This window comes from Rattus norvegicus, chromosome 1 (assembly GCF_036323735.1).
Source record: "Rattus norvegicus strain BN/NHsdMcwi chromosome 1, GRCr8, whole genome shotgun sequence".
Taxonomy (NCBI): Eukaryota; Metazoa; Chordata; class Mammalia; order Rodentia; family Muridae; genus Rattus; species Rattus norvegicus.
In genome coordinates, this window is record NC_086019.1 from 267,976,746 (window position 1) to 267,999,218 (window position 22,473).

Sequence of the window (22,473 nt, forward strand, 5' to 3'; positions counted from 1 at the left end):
GTTGCCTTTCCTGCCATGATAGACAGTGTCCTTCATGAGCCAAAATAAACCCTCCCGTGTCGCTTTTGTCAGGTGTTTTGTTACAACAGCCTTAGAGCCAGCTGCTGCATCGCCAGAAACCCATTTTGAAATGGAATAAACGTAGCTTTGTGGAATCACCTGGGTGCCTCCTCACAAACCACTGTGGTCTCCTTTGCTGGCGACCCTCTCACTCGCCGCCTGGCCCACAGGCTGGCACTGGCAAATGGCTCTCAGCGATGGCCTCATTCTATCATCTGAGCCGGAGGTGGCTGCAACTCTTACCAGCACAGCATTATGGAAGGCCACCTCCTCACTGGTGTGGATGGTTCGAGTCTGCATGCCTTCACCCAGTTGACTAAGGGCTTCTACCGCAGAGTGGGTCTGACTTTGGAAAGAGGAGTGCTATCCAGCCCATTTAAAGGAAGGTGGTGCTGAATCAACTCGGTGTGACTGACAGACTCCCCAAATGCAGAAGGTATCTACCCCTAATCCTTAAGCTGTGCCCTTCCTGGCATCGCCTGTTTTTCTTGAGCTAGGCAGTCAACCTCCCAGAACAAAGCTCTTACATTCCGGCTTCATGGCCAAGAAGCAAAAGGGGAAGAGGCCAGGGTCCTACAGTCTCCGACAGTGACCCGAAGACCTGCCTTAGCGGCTTCACCTCCTCGTGTCCCACTCTGGAGACAAGGTCAGTATGTGAGGTCACAGGCTATCAGTTTGGGCCAGGCCAACCTGCCCTGGCTTTCTGAATACTTAAGAGTTCTCCACTCTGTCTCCACTCCCAGCTCCATGGACTCGCAGGCTCTATGGGCAGCACTGTTCAGCCTGGGGCCCGACCAAGGATCCCTGGCTCCCTGCCTCCCTGCTCCAGAGCTAATGAGGAGCAGGCCAGGAATCACAAATAAAGTCTCCACAAATCCCTAGCACAAAGAGCCTGAGGGCCCAGGCAGGGAACTTAACTTCTATTCAGTGGACCACTGAGGCTCCCTGCCTGACAGGTGTGGCCTAGACCTTGGGATCCCCTACCATCTGAGGTGGGGTCTTCTACAAACCAGAAGGATCCTGTTTATAAAGCTTCCGGTGATGGAATTCTCCGAGGCTGTTAATACTCTGTGCATTGATGTGATCGTGGTTACGTAACTGTATTATCTTTGTCAAAATCCACGGAACGGAATACCTAGAAAGCTTTCTCCTCACGTGACTTGCACCTCAATAAACTGAAGTTTCAAGGAACCACCCCAGCAGGGAACCTCACCTGCTTAACCCAGCACCATGCCCGTCTGCTAGCGGTTCCCAGTGTGCTTCAAATTAGTGATGAGGAGACTGAACATACACAATTGTGTGCAGGGCAAGTTCTTGATGTCCTCGACTTCCTCTGCTCTCACAACCAACCTGGGGAGTGTCAGAACTGATTTCCAGGTGACATCACAAGGTTCAGAGGGGTGGAGTAACTCGCTTGCACCAAGGACGGGTGACCAGTAAGTGTGGGAGCCAGAACTCTTCCAGGACTTCTTACTATCATGCCTGCCTTGCCCCACCCACGAATGCCGCAGTAGCTGCTGGATCATGTTAAGTACTTCTTAGACTCAAGCGAGGCCCAGAGACACCCACTGATGTGCCTTAGCCAGTAACAAGCAACACTGAGACTCGAAACAAACACTGATTCCAAAACTCCCTCTGTTTTATTGTTCACAAAAACTGGGGATCCCTCCCACCCCTTCCACCTTATCCTCAAGGATGGCATGATTCTAGAGGACCCCGATTTGCAACTGCCCGTCCAGTTGCCCTAGCCAAGACTACCAGAGGCAAAGCCCGAGGAAGAAATAGGTCTCCTTGTGCCTTAGTATCTTCAAAACGTCTTGGTCGGTTTGAGACAGGAAGACCCACGGCTGTAGAGGGGAGCCTTTCCCAGTGCATCCATGCAGCGCTTGGGGCGTGCCTGGCTTTCCTGGCCGGGGTAAGCATGACTCCCTCCAACTCCTGACTTCTGCCAGCATTTTCTGAGGAATAAGCAGGAGTTCAAGCAAACTGTGTGCACCTGGGTGTGACCAGACTCCTTGGGACAGCCTTGTTCCCAGGATCTGCTCCAGGGTCCTGCTGTGTGGGCCTTTGTCAGCTTGGCCAAGGATACATCCTCAACAGCCCCCCACGGAGGGTCCTCGAGCCAGTCGCTGACTTTAAACAGACTGGTGTTATGCAGCAGATGACATATTTGGCATCCTTTGGCGAGCATCGTGTCCCTTCTGCTGAACTCCAACTGCTAGATGGGGAGACCACAGCTGGACCTGATGATGTCTGTTGTCCCCTTGAATGGGTCCACTGGCCAGTTCCATGTACACAGACCAAGGTGCAGCATGTGTTGGAAAACTCTGCCGTGGGTTCACCCTGTGTCCTCACTGGAAGGACCCAGTGGTCACTCACCCTGTGCAGCGTGAAATACTTGGAGGAAGGAAAATAGTTGTCTCCAAGAAAGAATGGAAGAAGATGACCGCACGATCATCCTGTGTACGTACGCAAGTCTCGGCTCCGTCCTCTGTCCTGGTATCAGAGCTAGAACCATGTGGGCGAAACCTCTCGCCATCAAAAGATGCACCCACTGACTACCTCTGGCAGATGACTTTACCCTCCAGCCAAGGTGTGACTGTTCCAGGGTGTCTGCATCACCTCTGGAAATCTGGACTTGGGGAGACAGACTGGACGGATGGCAGACAGAACAATGGACAGCAATCCTTTGAGTAACCAAATACCGTCACATTGGTTCTTTGGTAGCCACAATGGCCAGGCGGGTATAGACTACACACAGTGGGCCTGCAGGGACTACACACAGTGGGCCTGCAGGGAGAAAGGTCAGGTGTCAAGCCGGGCAGTGGAGGTAGAGAAAGAACTGTCAGGCTCCTCAGACCGACAGACCCGTCCTCACACAGGCCTGGCACTGGCCACCATTCCAGGAGCTTTACCTGAAAGTCACCTCTCTTGCTTCCTCAAGGGAAAGAGTCTTTTCTCTAATGCACTAGTGAACGGCCTTTTACCAAAGACATTCTGCCAACCAGGTGAAAAGATGGGTGGCCAATGCAGCCAAGTGAGAGGCAACACCCAGGGCTTTGTGGTTTCACACTTCATTCCTCAGAATCAAGCCTTTTCTTTGGACACTGAAATGTAAACTTTGCAGGGAGAGACAAGCCATTAATTTATCAGTCACAATGAAGTTTAGATCCTGTGTCATCCACAGGGTGTTCGAGGCCCCCTGTGCCTCCAGAAGGTCTGGAGAGGTGGTCAGCAGAATGGGATCCTATCCCAGCACTTCGGGGTCTTATCTTAGGATAAGTCCTAAGTGGTCTGTTCCCATCCTGAGCTCAGAATCTGCCCACCTGGAAAAATTTGAGGATAGACCCAACCCAGAGGTGGGATAATCTGGGTCTCTGGCATTCATAACAAGCACTGCTTTCTGACAGTCACATCCATCTTCACTGCAAACTACCAGGACTCCTTACATTTGCAACATTTCCAAGCCACCCCACAGAGAGAAGGAAAAGAAAGGAAGTGGAAAGCCAGTGGAAAACAGCCTTCAGAGCAGTGAAACAGAGAGAGGCGAGCAGGAGGCCACAGGGTCAGATCGCAGCTCAGACGCCCACACCGGGCATCCTGGAGAGAACCAAGTGTCTCGGCACAAGAACCACACAGCTCTTCCTTCTTCGTCACAGAGAAGCCAGCAAGACCCCGGAGAATAGAGTGCAAAAACTAGAAGACCACAAGGATGTACTTTTTTTTTCCTGTTCCTAGGCAGTAAAGGGAGCTGGCAAAGGCCACAGTCCTAATAGATCCTAGAGCAAGACAGGGAGCAGGGGAGCCCCATCCATAGAACATACACAACCTGTTAGAGGAGGGAGGCTAAGCAGCTGCCATCTTAAAAGGTGAGGCAGTGACCTGACACCACCACCCTCCTGGAGCTTCTGCTTCAGCTATGAAAATCAGAACCCTTCAGTCAGAACTACCCAATCTGTCCTGTCTGGAAACTCCTGGGAAGCAGTCCCCAGAGTGCATATACACAGGAATGAAGGCAAGAATGAACACAGGCAGGAGGCTCCGCCCTGTTAGAGAAAATGCTTTTAAATAGACCTCAATCCCCATGAGATTACAAACATTTCTAATATGATATTATATATTTTCCTAGAAGCCTTCACATTCTGCAAAACCATTCTCTAAAGAAATTCACAGGATTCTCGAGGGAAGCTGAGACACTTTGCTCAACACCTTTGGAACCTTGTTACCAGAATCTTCCCCCGAACACAGCCATTCCTATTATGCTGGGAAGAACTAGTGTGGTTAAATTAGCTTTCCCGGCTCCCTTCAGAGATGGAGAAACTCGGGCTCTTGGTGAGTAGATGAGCATTTTCATTCTTGTTCTTGTTAAACACCCACCCAGTTTAACTGATTCTGGGGGAAGACATTGTCTTAAGCTCTGTGCCAAATGGTGACCTACCAGACTCCAAGGGATAGTTTGTTACATGGACTGTCAGTAGATTGGTAACAAAAACACAAAAAGGATGCAGAAAGGGACCTGTTGGGAGGAAAGAGGCAGGAGGGAGAAAAAAGAAGGCAGCGGTGAGAGTAACCATATGTGAAGTAGCCAGACAACAAATTTAACCAACACAAAACGATTATTTAAGCCTGCCCCTATTTTCTCACAGGGACAATGTCTTCATGGCTCCTTCAGAGCCTTCCTGACTTCTGTTTGAGTGACAATGGAAGCTGCTAAAGCAGCCAGAACTTGCACCAAGTCAGGTGCATCATAAAACTTTCAGCTTTCTCTTTTAGTTTCTCATCTGCTTCTCTTTACTCATAAGGAAGTTTATCCTGACCTATCAAAACACAGGCGCAATGGGGAAACCACAGATGAGCCAGCATGACTCTCCTGAACACTAACAGCGTCCTCTGTCCATCACGGAGACACGGGCTGCCGCAGTGGACACTCCCAAGCCTCAGACTGCTGCACTGCACTCCAAACTTGCCAAGGGAGGGGCTCTGGCACGCAGACTCTTGCGACATACAAGCATTTTAAAGGTTGGACTTTCAACATTTCAGTCCAGCTGACTCTGTTAGAGGAAAAGCTCACACACTCTTTGCAAAATCTTCCTTTAAAGTAGCCCTCTCCTGTGCCCCCTTGTATCTTGTCTGGTCTAGCCTTGGAACTTGCACTGTGCTTCAGAAACACAGCAGGTGATTTTCTGCTCCTAAGGAAGGCCCAGGGAAGCTTGTAGCCTTCTTTTTGTTCTCTCACTGCTACAAGACCATCCCATCATAAGCCCGAGCTGGCCTTCTGGAAGAGAAGAGCCTGGCTCAGAGCCAGCACTGCCCCCGCCCTCTCTCACTGTCCAGTGTAGAGCAGCCATGAATGAGCACAGGCAAGGCACCTGCCCACAACGTGGCCAGCAAAACAAATGCAGTTGCTTTAACTCATTAGAGATTGCCTGAGATAATACAATGAGGCATCTTTGTAGGTGTATCTCCTTGATACTAACAGGGAGTCAAGAAATCTTTATTTAGATCTTTATTTAACATGGGGCTCAGAAAGGAGGATGACCCACCCTTGAAGATGGCACTGTCTCTGAGGAACCTACCAAGATTGAGTCAAACCAAAGGTAACACACTAAGAAGGAACTTTTTCCAACAAACGGGAGACCAAAGACTTTCTAGCTAACAATCCCCAATCTGTGGAGACCGCTACCTCTCTGGCTAAGGCAGACACAGTGAAGACCCAGCCATTCAGTGTATCAAGTTCTAATTCCCAGAGCCTGTGGATATATGGCTTCCTGTGTCCAAAGGAATTCTTCGGGAGAGTAAGTTAAGGACCTTAAGATAAGGAAATGGGGTTTGATGATCCAGGGGTACCCCTAAGAGTTGCTCATGCTATTATCTTTGGGGGTGGGGAGGGGAGGGCTGGGGAGAGTGGAGATGCCACAATAAAGGGAACAATGGACTCTGATGATGGGAGACATAGTCTTGAGTCAAGGGATGCCAGTGGCTTCCAGAAGAGTGAAAATATAGGACACTGGTGGACACTCCAAGGGGGACATGGCTTGGGTAATACCTCTCAGTGAGACCCATCTTAGGACTCACGCCTACCATTCAGGAATCTAAGATAACAAATTTGAGCTGCTGGGCTATGATACAGCTCAGCTGGTAGAGTTTTGCCTCACACGCATGAGGGCCTGGGTTCAGTGTCTGGCGCCACATAAACCAGGTGTGCAGGCACATGCTAGCAATCTCAGCGTTGTAAGGGGAAGGCAAGAGGATCAAGAGCTAAGACCAATCTGAACTACATAGTGAGTCTGGGGCCAGCCTGGGCTGTAGAAGACGCTGTCTCAAAAGCAACAAGAAATAATAAAATTGGTCCGTTTCAGATTATTGCATTTGTAATCCTTTTCCTGATACCTTGGTATCTCCTGCCTATGAGAACCTATCTTTGGAGGTTCATTCGTAATAACACTAGCAGTTGGTCAAATCTGTGCCTATTTCATGGTCAGACTTGCTCTGTATGCTTTCCTTGAGTGAACTCAGTATTGTTGATTTACGTGTATGTGTGTGTTTCTGTGTGGGTTTGTGCACACGAGTGCAGATGCAGAAGAGGGCGTCAAATACTCTGGAGCTGGATTATAGGCAGTTGTGAGCCACCCCACATGGGTCCTGTGAATCAAATTTGGGTCCTCTGGAAGAGTAGCACACACTCTTAATCACTGAGCTACCTGTTTAAACCCTGTCACCTGCATTTTGTAGATGAAAAGGTATGCCGTTAAGAGGGCAAGTACCTTTCCAGGAGGACAAGACCTTAGATGATACAATATGAGTGAATTCAAACTCAGGGGGCCTGTTCCCAGAGCCCACGTCCTCACCAGGGACCCTGGTGACGCAGTAAAATCACGGTTGCTTTTTGGACAGCCTCTGTAGATCAGGCTTAGACCAAGCCCTTTGTACACATCCTCTCATATCATCCAGAAGCAACAACATGAAACCTAGGGGTCAGACCCATCTGAACCCACAGGGGTGGGATTTTAGCCAACCCTGCCTGCCTGCCTCAGCATAGCCGAGGAAAGGCCAAAGATTCAGATACAAGCAGGTGATTCACCTAACCAACAGGGATATTTAGAAAGTGAAAGGAGTTACTGTTAGTAATTAGGGGCTCATGTTTAGAGCCACTGGCAGGGAAGCCAGACACACAGACACATAGGCAGAAGAGCAGCAAGAACAAGATCCAGTCTGTGGACGGCTCATGGTTTCCCGGATGCAGCTGCTGTGCCAAGGGTTTCTCTCAGCTCTTAGGCCCCAGTCAAGGCTGAGGCCAGCCTACAAAAACCCAGGTCTAGAGCTCAGAACTGTGGGCGGAGCCCACTTGGGTGGAAGAATTCTTCTGAGGTCAGAGGCTAGACGGTCCTCCTGGATAGAGTCCAGGGATGCAAAGTCCTTGAACCCCACTGTTCAGAATATCCAGCGAGAAGTTGGGAGCTGTGGTGAAAGGCCAACTGGGTGAGCAGCTTGAGACCTCCTAGGCTCTGGGCCTGCTGGACAAGGCTCTGCACAGGCCTTGTCAGCCCCTGCCTAGCTGTAGAGGTTTCAGGACAGCCTTTCTGCGCTCTGAGCCTCCCGGACAAAACACACCTGCTGACAGCTGCTCCCATTTGCTTCCACAGAAGCCTCCTAGATAAAATAGCCCTGCTGTCAGCTGCCCCGACCCATTCCACAGGATTCTGGATTATCAACAGCAGCAGACAAGGGTAAATGTAGAACACACACTCTTACTTAGAGCAGCTATGGTAGACAGATGAATCCAGTCCGAGGTGGGCAGTGCATTTTCACTTTATACATGAAGAAAGTTTGGTGGGAGTGGCTTTGGGGATCTGGGGAATCAGGCAAGCCTCCCAGATTACCAAAGCTAGTCAGTGGGGAAGCCAGGCCTGGCCTCTCCACTCACTGTCCTTTAGAATCTTGCTGAACAATTCAGTCCCTACTCCGCCTCCTCGGAGGTGGACCCTGGGCACAGCCACATCTCACACACTTTTTCTACCTGATTTTAAGACTCAGCAATGAGCTTTGCAAGCACATGGCCCCAGGCCTCGTTTCCCAAAAGGTCCACTAGTTGGAATAGAAGTTATAATACCCATGTTATCAGTAGCACCCATCCGTCGAAGAGGGTGTCTCCCGCTGCTGCTGTGTCCTGCCTCTCTCTGGAGCTCTGTGGGCTCCCTGTGGACAGCCTAGGCACAAAGCCTTCTTCAGTTTGGCTCTTTTCAGACCTCACCAAATAACCTTATAGTGGGTGGCTCTGCAGTGGGCAGCAACCCTGAGGCTTAGGGAGTTAGGTTCAGGTTCTAGGGTAGCAGGTTCTAGGGGTGATATGTAGGGGGAAGACGGACTCTGACTGCAGTGGATGTATGGAAAACTCCGCCCCACAAGATTGATTCATAGTTTCTTTTTAAAAGTCAACCTGCTGTTTAAAAACATGCCTTTATTTTGAGAAGGTAAATCAATTTTACAAACAAACAAACAAAAAAGTCTGTGTTCCTCACCATAAACAAGCGCCGGGATCCAAGGCTTATGTAGACTGCACAGCGAGACTCCTCCTCGAAACTGAAGAAGACGGTGACACTGGCTTGGAGCAGCTACTCCAGAGAGACATGCTGAACTCCAACAGAGGCCTGTCTGCTGCTACTCCCTGCCCCCACCCTAGATGACTATGTCTCTTGGATACAAAATGTCTTCCATAGGCTCCTATAAAGGAGCAGGGAGGAGGCTGGGTTACCTACCAATTTTGGTGAAGTGACTGAATCCTAAAGGTTCTGATAAGCAGTGGATTCATCTCTTAACAGACACAAGACTGAGAGTGGGCCTGGTTGGAGGAAGAAAGCTGAAGGCCTGTCCTTGAAGGGTGATTGCTCTTCCTGATCCCCTCCCCCCTGCTCCCACTCCTCCCCTCTGCTTCCCTGTTGGCTACTATGAGGTGAGCTCCTTTGAACTGCAGGTTCCCTGCTACAATGTTCTGCTTCCCCACAAGCTGAGACCTAAAGACAATGGGTGCATCCTGAAAGAACAATTCATTTCTCCCTTTAAGTCCTTTCTCAGGCAGCCCTTTTTGTCACTGAAACGAACTGAAGATAAGACTAACGCAGGCTGACACCAGTTGTGTGGGACCTCCTGGTCAGTGGCTAAAGTGGTTGTCTATTAGAAGAGGTCTGGATGTAACAGTTCTAGGAAGACACACTTTTGGCATCTAGGGGACTCCAATGGAAAAATCAGCTGGAAGGGCATTTCGTGACCATAGAGAGTGACTCCTGTTCTCAGTCCCCAGGGCAATGCAAAAGCAGCCATCACTCTCCCCAAGCTGTGGAATATACAGGGATAGAGAAAACCCCGAGGGAACGCTCATGTCACTCCCAAGGGGCTGGCTTCCGAAAGGGCAGAACCTCAGGTCTAAAGGACCAAAACAGATCACCATATAGCCTTAAGGGGAGAGGGGGGATGAGGACGGGGAACAGCTTGACCCACTACCACAGCACTGGAGGAAACCACTGGTGGACAGAGGCAGGAAGGCAGCAAGGAATTCCCTCAGTGATGATAAAGTTATTTCCTGCCCATTCCTTATCTCCTGGCTGTCTCCAACAGACCCAGGCAAGCACCATGCATTCCCCTCACAAACCCAGGAAGCAAAGTATAGCTGGTTTCTGCATTCCAAGGCATGTTAATTTTCCCAAACTACCATCAGTGTGGCTGAACATCTGGGGGGAAAGCAGGGAGGGTCTGTAGGGCCTGCCTCTTTGGGTCAGGGATCCTAATGAGCATTCTGGCTCCTCCCTGGGGAATCTCCTCTACTCCCCTAACTCTCTCTGAGGGATGCCCATGCCCTCTGTGTACCCAGGGGGCAGGTGCCATCCCTGCCCCATGCTGCTTGTTCATCAAAAAGCCCTTGAGTCTTCCTTGCCATCTAATTATGCACAGCGGCCATAAAGACGCTTTCTCCCTTACCAAAGAGGCCTATTTATATGATGAGAGAGCACTTCGCCCCCACAAGATTGAGTCGTCACTCAAAGCCTTGTTGGAATCAAAGCCTCATCTCTTCAGAAATGCCCGGACTCCCTCCCCCCGCCTCTCCCTCTCCAGCTTGGCCCACTTCTGAGCATCTGTGTTCGCCGAAGTGCCACCGTGGAGTGGGCAGGATGTGGATGCTGTTCCCCACTGCTGTGGTCCTTCACATTTTGCTGACAGAGTCACTCAGTGCACAATATTTGCTGAGGGCCTACTATGTGTCATACTGAAAACCTACTGTGTGTGCTTACTGAGAATGATGGAATGAAAGATAAGGCCCCTGCCCTTCTTGAGAGAACGGCAGTAAGAGAAGAAAGGTCACACTCCATGACTGACTCCGAGCCAACTCCAGAGTCCACTGTCTGGGCAAGTTACCAACATCTCAGAGTCCTCAATTGCCTCACTGGAGAAATGAGGTAACAATAAAGTCAACCCCGGAGGGTTGTTGGGGAACAATAGGATCCAGGCATGTAAACCTGACACGCTGTCTGCACTCATGATGCACTACCTGAAAACATCAACAAGGGTGGATTTCACCAACATGCATGACTCTGAAGTTTCCGGAGAGGTGAGCTTCAAAGGATGAGTAAGGGTTTTCTAGGTCAACGGGGACATATCACAGGGGAGAACTTTGTGTGTCAAGAGCCAGAGGGGATAATGGGGCTTTAGGTTGGGGATGGAGGCTACCATGCAGGGAACAGAGATCCAGACTCATACATGGACCAATAGCCCAGAACCCTGACACCTCTATTAATCTATGCCCAGTCCCACAGACATACTTCACAAAGCTCTGAGGGCCTACGACCTAGGAAAGGCTGTGTCCTCTGAGTCCTGACTCCAGTGGTTTAGGCTATAAGCCTCTCTGACCCCTTTCCCACAGTGCACCATGACACTTGTGGCAGAATGATGACATACTGGTCACCAGCCCTCCTACCCCCCTGCATTGAGTTGTCCATTTAACACATGTGGCCAGGGCTAGCTCAGATAATGGTGTTTTCACCAAGTTCTTGATAAGGGTCAGCACTTATTTTTGTTACGTTTGACTGCCGGGATGGTGAAAAGCCAATCTCCAAAGCTCAGGGCCCCAATCATTCACCAACTCCTAGAAAAAAATAGCTAGGCTTCCACTGTCTGTTCAGCCCTGACTTGGACACCAAAGGACCTGCCCTACATCTGAACCACCAGGTGCTCCACCCACGCATCTCCTCCTAGAGCTCCTGACACACTAACTCAGGTCATGGAGAGGGGAAGGACTTAAGGTCATCTCAATTTCTACTGTCCTAACACCCGGCACAACAAAAGTGACCCTTCAGATCTTATGAATGAATTAATTAATATTCTATTAAGGGACTTTCCTAACACAGGAAAGCTGAGTCTTAAGGGTCACATGCTCACCAACCAGGTTCAGCTATGTTTTGCCTTTCTTGTTTCACTTCAACTCTACCCACCTCACCCCATGCCCTCTCCAATGTGAGAGACCAATGGTTCACAAATCCCAATATCCTGGCACCTGTATAATGCACTCATTCATCTACCCATCCATCCATCCATCCATCCATCCATCCATCCATCCATCCGTTCATCCATCCATTTATCCATCCATCCACCCATTCGTTTGCAGCAAGAGCATCCTTGAAATAATCCCTTGAAAAGCAACTACTTGGTCATCCCTAACAATATGGAGACCACCAATGACACCAGTGAGGGCCGAATGGGTAGAATCAGATGTCCTGCATCCTAATCAAAGCTTCTTAGATCTGCAACCTTGGACAGGTTGTTTACTTGATATTTAAATTTCTCATCAGTGAAAGGCCGATAATACATTTATTATGGGATGAGAAATAGAATAATGCATATTCATCACCCAGCGAACAACACACAATGGCAAAACCTGAGAGTGGATGGAACTCTGCTCCTATTAGAAAATATTATTATCCCCCATGTTGTGTGTGTGTGTGTGTGTGTGTGCATGCGTGCACATGTATGTATCCCTGTCACATCAGAATTGGAGGCAGGGATGTGCACCTATTCTCCAGCACTGATTTGCACAATAAATCATAAAGGGATGGCGGCTCAGAAAAGCACAATAAGTTGCCAGGAACGCTTGCCCTTCAGGTGACTAGGACTCCAGATGTGTTCCATAGTAGGGTGCCTTGAACTTCCTGGAATCTAAAAACACCCTACAAGAAGCCCAGGTGAGCAGTGGTATGTTTCCCATCATAGGTGTGGATCCGTCCCAGCACTGTGTGTGTGTGTGTGTGTGTGTGTGTGTTCGCTTGTGTGCATATGTCCCAGCACTGTGTGTGTGTGTGTTCGCTTGTGTACATATGTCCCAGCTCTGTGTGTGTGTGTGTTCTCTTGTGTGCATATGTCCCAGCACTGTGTGTATGTACGTGTATGTGGGTTTATTGTTGTGTATATGTGTTTGAGTGTGTGCATGTGTGTGCATGTGTATAAGTGTGTGCATATGTGTATAAGTGTGTGCACATGTGTATATGTATGTGTTTGAGTGTGTGCATGTGCATGCATGTGTATAAGTGTGTGCACATGTGTATATGTGTGTATATGTCTGAGTGTGTGCATGTGTGTGCATGTGTATAAGTGTGTGCACATGTGTATATGTGTGTATGTGTCTGAGTGTGTGCACGTGTGTGTATAGGATAGAAGCAGCAAGGTGACTTCACAAGACAAATCAGGGCTGGGGAGTGGGTGCACATCCCTGCCTCCAATTCTGACTTGACAGATCTTATACCCAACCTTGCATTTGGTATAACCACCCACTCGTTATCTCAGCATGAGAGACAGGAAACTGGATCACTTACTCTCAAGCTTAAAGCAATTGTGACAGTTCTCACCATCATGCTCAATGTTGGGTTTTTTTTTCCCCAATGTAAAGAAAATAGGTGAGGGAAAAATGAGTCGATCCAATTGCTTAGCGATGTTCAGACAAAGCAACTGCCATCCGTGGCCGTGTCCACAGACTATGGAAGGTCAGGACAAGAGGCATAGTCAGGGTGCCTGTGTGAGTTGCATCTCCTGGGCTGGGGTTGTGCCTCTCCCCTCCGGTGAGCTCCCAGCCCCCACCCTGCACTCCTCAGTCACTGCAGTGCTTGCTGGCTGGGGAGGCACCTCCCAGATCCGCAGGAACAATGGGCTGGGGAGGGGGCAGGTGCGGCTAGGAGACCCACAGAAGAGGGAACTGCAACCAACCCATACCAGGACAGAGAAAACAATTACCAGTGCCAGCCCGCTGCGCTGCTGCTGGCCTCAGTTTCCCTGCTTTGGGTCTCTGCAGAGCACAGAGCTCTCCCCCACCCCACCCCACGACGGATTTCGCCTTAAGTCCCGGCATTTTACTGTCATCCTTGCACAGCCTCTTGCTTCGAGCTCCTGGGAAACCGGCTCGAGCCTCTATTCTAGCCAAGGCCCTGTAGGTCAGGGACACGCGCAGGGCCTCCCGCAATCAACTTTCCCCACTTGAGATGCACAGGAAGAAGACTGGAATCCTGACCAGCCCATCCATCCCCTGTGCGGGCGAAGCCTTGATTTACAACTCTGGCTGGGAAAGCATCTCATCCTCTTCCCGGATCCCCGGGCGCTCCCTCCCTCACCATCTGAGCGGCAACCGTGCTCCAGAAGAGCCGCTCTACCATAAATGTAAGAAGCAGCGAGGTTTCAGTACTCGGCATGGGACACCCCCAACCCGCTCCCCGTTACACACACACCTCTGACAAGGACCGGACAACCTAGTCTCTGTAATTCACACACACACACACACACACACACACACACACACACACACACACACACACACACACACACACCACTCAACCCAGAGAATCCTAGAGAATGAGAGAGGAGAGCTGTGGGACACCCTTTGGCCTGCAGCTACAGCTGCCACTCCGGCTCCCGTGTCCGGAGAGATGGGGTGGAAAGAGAGGATAGTTATGAATCTGATTTCTCCAAGAACCCTACCTCCTGCCTCACTGAGTCACTGAAACGAGCCGTTGAGGACCCGGGGCCACCTGGCGGCCGGCCATCTACCAGGTCAGCGGTAGCATCCCCAGCACTGTGCTCAGGCGAGGGACAGGAGGGGCGGTTCTCTTGGGAATGATACCAGGCTCTGACCAAGGAGCCAGCCCGAGATGGAAACAACCAGGGTTCCCCAGCTGAGGATTTAGTCCTGGTTGCAGAGTCCACACCCCGGCACAAACCTACCACGTGACTGGAGGGCGGCCTCCCACCCAGTGGGCCCGGTGTCCTGCCCAGAAGCCCTCTGATCCGGCCGTGGATGGCGAAACGGTACCAGGGAGCCCACTTTTCTAATGCCCCCAACCGGGCTGCGGGCTGCGGTATATAGCACACCTCATCCCTCCCAGCCCTTCAGCCCACCGCAGCCACCGCAGCAGCCACCGGTCCCTTGCCCTGCACTCACCTCGGGGCCCGGCGTCTCCACCGCCAGCTTCCTTGTCCGCCATGGTCCTGCAGCCTCAGCCCGGGAAAGGCGCCTCCGGTGCTAATCTTAGGCTCTCGAGCTAGGTCTGAGCTTCTGGACAGCGGGAGCACCGCTCTGACGCTGCCGCCGCAGCCCGGGCTCCTCCCCACGCTCCTCCTGGTCCCGCCCCACGGAGCCAAGGCCCTGGGGAAGGCTAGAGTTGGCTCCTCCCTCGAGCTCTGAGACCGCGGGTCGCCGCCCAGCTGAGGCCACACCCCGTGCAGTCATTAGCGCACCCGGACTCTGCTTGGGCAGTGGAGGGTCATAGCCAAGCAGGGGTCTTTGCAGCTTCCAGTCCGGCGGACACAGAAGCTCGCAAGGTCGGGTTTCAAGCCCGGGAGTTCCCGCCAGACGCCTACAGCAAGCACCGCACAATCAGCACTCCTTGGCGAGGCTACCAACTCCAATCCACATCAATGACCTCTGCCCCTAGGTCCCAGAGGAGCGGACCAAAGCTCTGGAGACCCTGGCGCAGCCCGGAGCCAGGCCACAACCCTAGGACTTGTGCAGGGCTGAGCCCCAGAACCACCCCACTCATCCCCTCTACCCTGCCTTTTCCTCCCCAGGCTGCCTACAGGACTACAAAGAAGCTCCTGACCCAAGGAGGTACTTGTCGCAGACTGTTGCCCTTCCATATATGGGATGCGTCCATGCGTCCCTGGCCCATTAAAATAGGGCATTAATAATTCAAAACTTCATGGTTGAGTGATTCACTGGTCTCTGGTCTTTGCCCTCTGGCTGGCATCTCTCTCTCTCTCTCTCTCTCTCTCTCTCTCTCTCTCTCTCTCTCACACACACACACACACACACACACACACACACACACACCTGCGCCTCTGGCAACTGTTAAGGCCTGGCCAGACAGATCCTGGGTCCTGGGTACCTCAGCTCTTTGATAAAAGAAGGGTAAGGATCTCATTACCATAGTCCCTGTGTCTTCCTGGGAGTTGGGGGTGGGAGGAGGGATCTGACACTAAATGCTGATGTTCATATATCCTTATCCCATAGCTGTCGGTTTCTGCGTATAAGAAAACCTGGCAAGGGAGGTTTAAATTATGGTTTAAAAATCACACACACACACACACACACACACACACACACACACACACACACACAAGCGAATGTCTGGCTGGGATCTTGTCACAGTGGTAAGCACCATCTACCTCTCACTTCATGAGACAGACATCGTCTCCCCTTCCCCATCCCACCTGGGTACCTATGGGAGGCCTCCACAAGCAGCCTCCCTATGGGCGTTGTGGTGACCTGAGGTCTGCTACCAAAGCCCACAGAGGAGCATGATGAATGGGCTGAGGATGTAACTCCTGGAGTTCACAAACTGTCTTCTGCCTGCATTGGATATCTAAATGCACGGTCTCTGGCTGTGTGTGGACCTCTCTGAGCCTCCTTTTCCTTTTCTGAGAAATAGGTTCTCAGGGCAAAAAAAAAAAAAAAGAAAGAAAGAAAGAAAGAAAGGAAGGAAGGAAGGAAGGAAGAAAGAGAGAGAGAGAAAGAAAGAAAGAAAGAAAGAAAGAGAGAAAGAAAGAAAGAAAGAAAGAGAGAAACTAGGGTACAGCAGTTTTAAAAGCATGAGCTACAAGATGCCAGGCCAGGTAGTTATGCAGAGTGGTCGCGGTACCTGGAAGCCACCCCGCTCCCCCGGGAATGTAGAAAACATGTTTCAATGGAGCAAATTCTCCTAATCAAGACATCAAGACTGCTTTTTAACAGTGACAGCACCCCTGCTATCTCAGAGGCAGATCCAAGAGATGATGTCCCAGCAAAGACCCAAAGGCCAGGAGCAGGAGGCACCCAAGCAAAGAGGAGTCAGGTTGGAAGCAATTGCTCAGGGCAACAGTCTGATGCTCCAGAGCTCAGCTGAGCTTCAGACAGAGAAGCTTGGTCCCTTCCTCCACCCATTGCTACCTTCTGCCTCTGCTCACACCTCCTAATTAAGGGAAAGCAGCTGGGATGGGGTGTGCCATAATATAAAAAGGCGGGAATAACCACTGCACTGTCCACTAGTGTCCTGGAGACGTGTGCCTGGAAACTGGATACGGAGTTGGCTGTGTCAGCCGTGTCTGCTGGGGGTTAGTGTTCAAATCATGCTGTACTTCACTCCTGAGTTTGAATATTTGTTTTGTTTTGTTGAGATGAGGTTTTGCTGTGTAACCCAGGCTGGCCTTAGACTTTCTATCCTTCTGCTTCTATCCTACAAGTGATGTTATTAAGTGACATTATTACAGGCATGTGCTGTGGGATGATGTCATTATGTAGGTGAAGGCAGATACAAGACAGGATGAGGCCTGTCATTGGACGAGAAGGAAGGATGGGTGGGAGAAAAGTTTGAGGGAAGAGGAGGAGACTGGAACAGAAAGGACGGGAGGAAAAGCCACTGAGAGAACATGGAGGCTGGTGTTAAGATTCCTCTCTGTACCTTTACAGGTTGCTATGAGTATTCTTAAGAGATGGATGTGTACAGGGCTTTGTATGTTTAGGTGGGCAATTATATCTTATCAGTTGGATCAGAGGTTATTGCGTTGTGTGTTCTTTCATGTAGCAATTTAGGTTTAAGAGAATATGCAGTGGCTGGAGACACTAGGCCGCCCAGAATTGGGATGTATATTTCTGGCACGGCGGCAACCTGCCTTAGGAACTAGATGGGTAGAGAGATTGCTGCCAGGCTCAGAGAGAGGCCACTGGCAGTGTCATATGGGATGGAGCAAAGCAGGTGAGAGGCTTTGCTGACTGAGATTTAAGATATCTATCAGATATCTTGGGGCACTGCGGTGCCGGACTTAGTGGGGGTTAAACGACAGCATTTTATTTTTTATAATTTTACAGCAACAATGTGCCACTCACCATTCCCAGCCAAACTAATTCCTTAGTGCAACACTCATACTTTAATTGTGTGTGTGTGTGTGTGTGTGTGTGTGTGTGTATCTGTGTGAGTACTTGCACAAGTGCAGGTGTCTATAGGGCCCAGAGGTATCAGGTTCTCCTGGAGAGAGGGTTGCAGAAGTCTGTGAGCTGCCTGACATGGGTGCTGGGAACTGAACTCAGGCCCTCTGGAAGAGCGGCAGCAAGCGCTCTTGACCACTGAGACGCCTCCCCAGCCTGTATTCAATATTTTAGACACTAGTGAGCAGCTGCCATCTTTGTTTAAGCTCTCTCCCAATAAAGGGCCATCACGAACTGCCTCTGTCTCCATGGTTTTTAATCTTTTGAGTTCTTTCTCTACCAGCCACACCTGCACTTCCATTAGGGCCACAGTTCTCTGCTGCTACCCACTGCCTGTGGTGATGGGCAGCTTGTCAACTTGACACAACCCAGACTCATTTAGGAAAAGGGTCTGGATGGGGGACTGTCTACACTGGGCTGGCCTGTAGGTATATATGTATACTAATTGGTGTGGGAGGGCCCAGCCCACTGTGGGTAGCACGATTCCCTAGGCTGGGGGCAGGGGGGGTCCTGAACTATGTGAGAGTGGGGACATCAAGCTGAGCATAAGCAAGCAGGCGCACGAGCACATATGCACTCATTTCTGTCTGCCTTCAACTGGTCACAGGAAGTGACCAGCAGTCTCAAGTTCTGGGCACCTTGGTTTTCCCACAATAATGGGTTATGAGCTGAATGTGTGAGCTGAAATAATAAATCCCTTCTTCCTGAAGTTGCCTTTTGTTTTATTACGGCAGCCAGAGTGAAGCTAAAACACCTCTCAATGCTCCATACCCACATGCCTGTATTTTCTGCCTGGCCCTCTCTGCTTTGCCTCAGCAACTCTGCATTTCCCCCTCCCCCTCCACACCCAGGATTGGACCTTCCTCCAAGACACCCGAGCTAATGAACATCTCCCAGGGTGGCTCCTAATCTCTCACACTTGACTAAAATCCAACCCTTCCCTCCTCCCCACTCCCTTGGGGGCTAGAATGGACCGCCCACCATGGTCCAAGCCAGACACCTGGGCATCCTCTCCAACACTCATCCTTCACTGTCTGTCCAAGTTCAGCATCTGCAAGTCAAATGTGGATCAGTGCCTTCTGTTGCCTGTTCTCTGTCCGCTGTGCCACCATCCAGCTGCCTTGTGCCTTGTGAGTCTGTGGCAACCTCCTCACAGCCACCCGGCCTCCTGTCCTGTCCTACAATTCAGTCAGTGTCCCCACCTTCCCTTACTCCATAACTAACTCCCTACCACTGACCTCCTTCCTTCCACCTCCTCCATCTCTTCCTGACACCTGCAGAGATGTGCTTCAAGCCTGGGTTGCTCACTTCCTCGTCCGGGCACCATTGGCCACTCAGATAACAACTTTTTGCAAACATGGACTTCCCAATTCCCCATGCTGACTGGGGTCCCTCTCCAGAGTCTCTACTGCACCCTGTCCTTCCACATCAGGAACCTGACCCTGGCATCAGGACATAGGCCTTGGCAGTCTGTCAGAACCAGAAGGAACCCGCATCTGCCTCCTGCTGTGGAAAGGCCTTGGGCACCATGTGCCCTCACTGACAATCCTAGCCACAGACACACAAGGGCATGTGAGCAGCACAGGAGATGGCATGCAGGGCCCAGCGCTTGGGGCAGAGAGCAGTTTTTATTTTCAAGGGAACGTAAAATGCAGTGTGAGCTATGCCCTGTCAATGTTTGCATCGTGAAATTAGTAAGTGTCCTGATGAGGCAGGGAAGACGGCTTGGTGGTTAAGAGAACCCGGGTTCTATTTCCAGAACCTACATAGTGACTCAGAACTCCAATTCCAAGGGATCCAGTGACCTCTTGGGGTCTCTGAAGACATGTGGTGCACATACATATATTCAGACAAGACGCTCATACACATAAAATAATTTTTAAAAAGAAGAATTAGTGCCCCGGACTGGGCAAGCTAAGGCATGGTCAGGTCTAATAACCTGAGTTTACCCCCTCAAGACTCACAGGTTCAAAGAAGAGGACAGATTTCTGCAAATTGTCCTCTCACCCCCACGGTGTGTAAATACCAACACATGTATGTTCCCACTCAACATAAATAAAATGTGGAATGGAAGAAGTGATCTGGTGAGCACTGCTCTGCCAAACAGGTGCCATTACGAGCTCATCTCCTCCTCCTGGTGGCCCTGCTCCTGACAATTCTGCAAGAGAAGAGATGGGGCCATGCAGAGGCTGAGATATGTAGGCCTATTTCCACTTTGTTCAACATCACAAGTGGGCTCCCACCTTCCTCTGTGACCCATCACCAGCCAGAGGAGGATCATGTCCTTCTTCTCCCTCTGGGTTGTGGTTTGAATCTCAGCTGACTTCTCCAGCTGTAAGGCTATTTGGGGAGACTACAGAATTTCAGGGGGCCTAGCTGCCAGAAGTACATCACTGCAAGGTGTCTTCTGCACATCTCCTGTCTTGCACCTGCTTCCCAGTTCTATGTGATGTGAGCACCCTCTACCACCCATTTCTGCTGCCTGATCTGGGTAAGTGTCTCTGCGTTGGCCTCCCCTCCCACTGCTGACAGACTGAGGCTGTGAACCAAATCAAGTCTTTCCTCCTGAGGCTTCTGGGATGCATCCTGTTCTCCATGATGCTAAAGGAGCCAACAGACAGGGTCTACATGATTTAGCTCCTGATATCTCGATGGCTTCCATTCCTTCTCACTCACTCTCACTTCCAAAGGTACACATGCAGCATCAAAACATCTTCCCCTCACTGAAGACACATCTCCCAGGAGAATCATGGCACACACGCTTTTTCTGTAGCTTCATGAAGTCACCCCTTCTTGGACGTCTTTATAAAAATTGCTCCCTCACCCCTTAGGAGAGAAGCCCCACTGCATAGCATCCCAGGCTGTGATGTGTGCCACGGACTGTGACCAAATGCCTAAAGCCAGAGGGATGGAATCAATGATGCAGCAGGGGCAGGGGGGCTTTAGCCCTGATGGGAGGACACACAAACACTAGGCTGATGCTGGGACATCATGTGCCCCTCCAAATCTCCAGTTCCTCAAGCCTGCCTAGCCCTGCGGGATGCTTGCCTGAGGCTGGTTCCTTCTAGCCCCTCAGAGATTCCTCCTCTCCCCCCTCATGTTTCCTGCAGCAATCCACACATCTCTTCTCCACCTTGAAGGAATTCCAGCCCAGCAGTAGCCTACAGAGGAGACACTGGAAGAGTTCCTCAACAAGAACACATTTCCACTGGCCATACGAGTGTCTGAGGTTATCCAGTGCATAGCCAAGTGACCATCTCCCATCTGTCCCCAGCTGATCTGGTCACATCAGCCTTATGCATTGCTCTTGGCTCCAGAGGGAACCTGTTCTCGCTGTGCTTATAGAGGACACCCCCCTCTATAAGTTTCAGCTTGGACGTTCTCTACACCGAGATACCATCTTGCTTTCCAAGACCCTGTGATCTGTGCAGTAGTACTTACCAGAACTCTGAGATCAAGACTCTGTGAACCCCTTTACACAAAAAAGATCACTGAGCTCAGGGGTCATAAAGCAGAAGCCGGGACTTAACCTTGGGTACCATCTCCTTGCCCACTTCTCCGTTTGCAATCTCCCTAGGGCTGGGGGTGGGACATCAGCCATGTTCACATCAGCAGCTCCAGGCCCTTGTGTAGTACCCGACCCAAAATGTTCAATGTGGAGCCGATAGGCTCCTTGACTCCAGGCCTTCTCCTTTCTCTCTGGACTCCTCCATCCACCAGCTCACGGGCACTTTCTCTGCCTGAAGATCTCCTCTCTGTCCTTCATCCCTAAAAAAGGACACCTCAGCTCTAATATGAACCCAGGCACACAGAAGCCAGAGACAAGAAATGGGACTAACCAACTTCACCAGGCAGCCAGGGACGTTGTTACTTGTGCTAAGCCCCAACTGTGACACCCTGTCTCAAAAAATGGTGATGTTTATGCAGCAGGACCAAGACTCCAACGTGCAGAGAGGACATAAAACACAGAGGGAAACTCTGGGCATGTATCACTTCCTGACCTGTGTCACTCTAGACACCTGACTGAGTGACCAGTGGATATGTCCTTCCCGATTGCTTCCCATCCCCATCTGGTATGAATCAGCCTCTCCGTTAACATTCCAAACACACTTCACACACACAGTATGAGCCACTGGAGGACTTTTCCAGGGCAGAATTTCAAGGGTGGGAGGAAACGCTGTCTCCAAATATCAGAGTCACCCAGGCCTGCAATGTAAACTTTAGAAATGCCTGCTCAGGTAATGAAGGGTTATCCAAATATTTTTCACAAGTATTTCAAACAGCAGAAGAATCTATGGTCTCTTTCTCAGCAGCCTTCTCAGAACTGTGCAGACCCTGACCCTGCAGAAGTCCTGGCTCACAGCAACACGAGGCAACCAGAAGCTATGTCTCAGGAGGGAAAGTACCAGGTGTGGACAAGGTTCAGAGGACTGAAATAAACCTTCGCTCAAGGAAGCACTGACAAAAGTGCCAAAGGTTCCACCCTGTGTGGCTTCTTCCCTTCCCTCTTACTCCACACCAGCTCTCAATACAGGCTCAGGAAACATTTGTGGAAGAAATGAACTGATAGCCCAGGGTGTGGTGTGAAATCAGATCCCAGAGAGCTAAACTTTTGGTCAAGTCACACATTGAGGAAACAGCTAGCACCAGACTCTATCCACTTCCCCTTCTCTCTTCCCAGTCTCCACCTCCTTGTTTCCTCTCCCCCTGTCTCTGTCCCGCCCTCCCCACTGTCTCCACCTTCCCCCCCATCTCCACCCCCCCCATCTCCACCCCCCCCATCTCCACCTCCCTGCTAGCTCCTCCTTCACTGTTCCCTTTGCCTAGTGCCAAGCGGGAGACAGTTTGTGCCATAGCCATGTTTACTGAAAGAGATGAAGAAGAGGGACACGTGGGTAGTCTGGTCATGATGGAACACCCAGGTCTCT

General features: G+C 50.7%; 2 protein-coding genes across 6 annotated transcripts in view; one reads left to right on the forward strand and one right to left on the reverse strand.

The window, feature by feature from the left end:
• The window catches only part of Hspa12a (heat shock protein family A (Hsp70) member 12A), a 161,392-nt gene that overhangs the window by 54,966 nt on the left and 83,953 nt on the right, over positions 1–22,473 (reverse strand). The window contains exon 1 of one of the 4 annotated variants that reach the window (XM_063288270.1): positions 14,068–14,380. The exons of 2 other annotated variants lie outside the window; for them this stretch is intronic. Coding sequence is in view for 1 of the 2 variants with exons in the window: in NM_001107445.1 (NP_001100915.1) it covers positions 14,528–14,570 (43 nt within the window). In the remaining variant the exon portion in view is untranslated. Of the gene's footprint in view, positions 1–14,067; positions 14,381–14,527; positions 15,277–22,473 lie in introns of those variants that run through there. One more of the 4 variants, NM_001107445.1, reaches the window with a different exon arrangement.
• LOC134485262 (uncharacterized) lies at positions 10,591–15,280 on the forward strand. Of its 2 annotated transcripts, none has more exons than XM_063281049.1 (3): positions 10,591–10,660; positions 13,583–13,749; positions 15,154–15,280. In XM_063281049.1, the coding sequence occupies exons 1-3, from the start codon at positions 10,638–10,640 to the stop codon at positions 15,255–15,257; spliced, it is 294 nt and encodes a 97-aa protein (XP_063137119.1). In that variant the 5' UTR covers positions 10,591–10,637; the 3' UTR covers positions 15,258–15,280. The 2 variants fall into 2 exon arrangements, with proteins under 2 accessions (XP_063137119.1, XP_063137118.1); XM_063281048.1 differs by having other exon boundaries at positions 10,597–10,660; positions 13,575–13,749.

What these genes read in the sequence shown, in the direction of transcription:
- LOC134485262 (XM_063281048.1), top strand. Translation starts at nt 10,634, where the DNA reads ATGCATGACTCTGAAGTTTCCGGAGAG. An exon ending in ACTCTGAAGTTTCCGGAGAG is followed by an intron (nt 10,661 to 13,574) that starts GTGAGCTTCAAA and finishes TCCCCACTTGAG; the next exon opens with ATGCACAGGAAGAAGACTGG. An exon ending in AGAGCCGCTCTACCATAAAT is followed by an intron (nt 13,750 to 15,153) that starts GTAAGAAGCAGC and finishes TTTCCTCCCCAG; the next exon opens with GCTGCCTACAGGACTACAAA.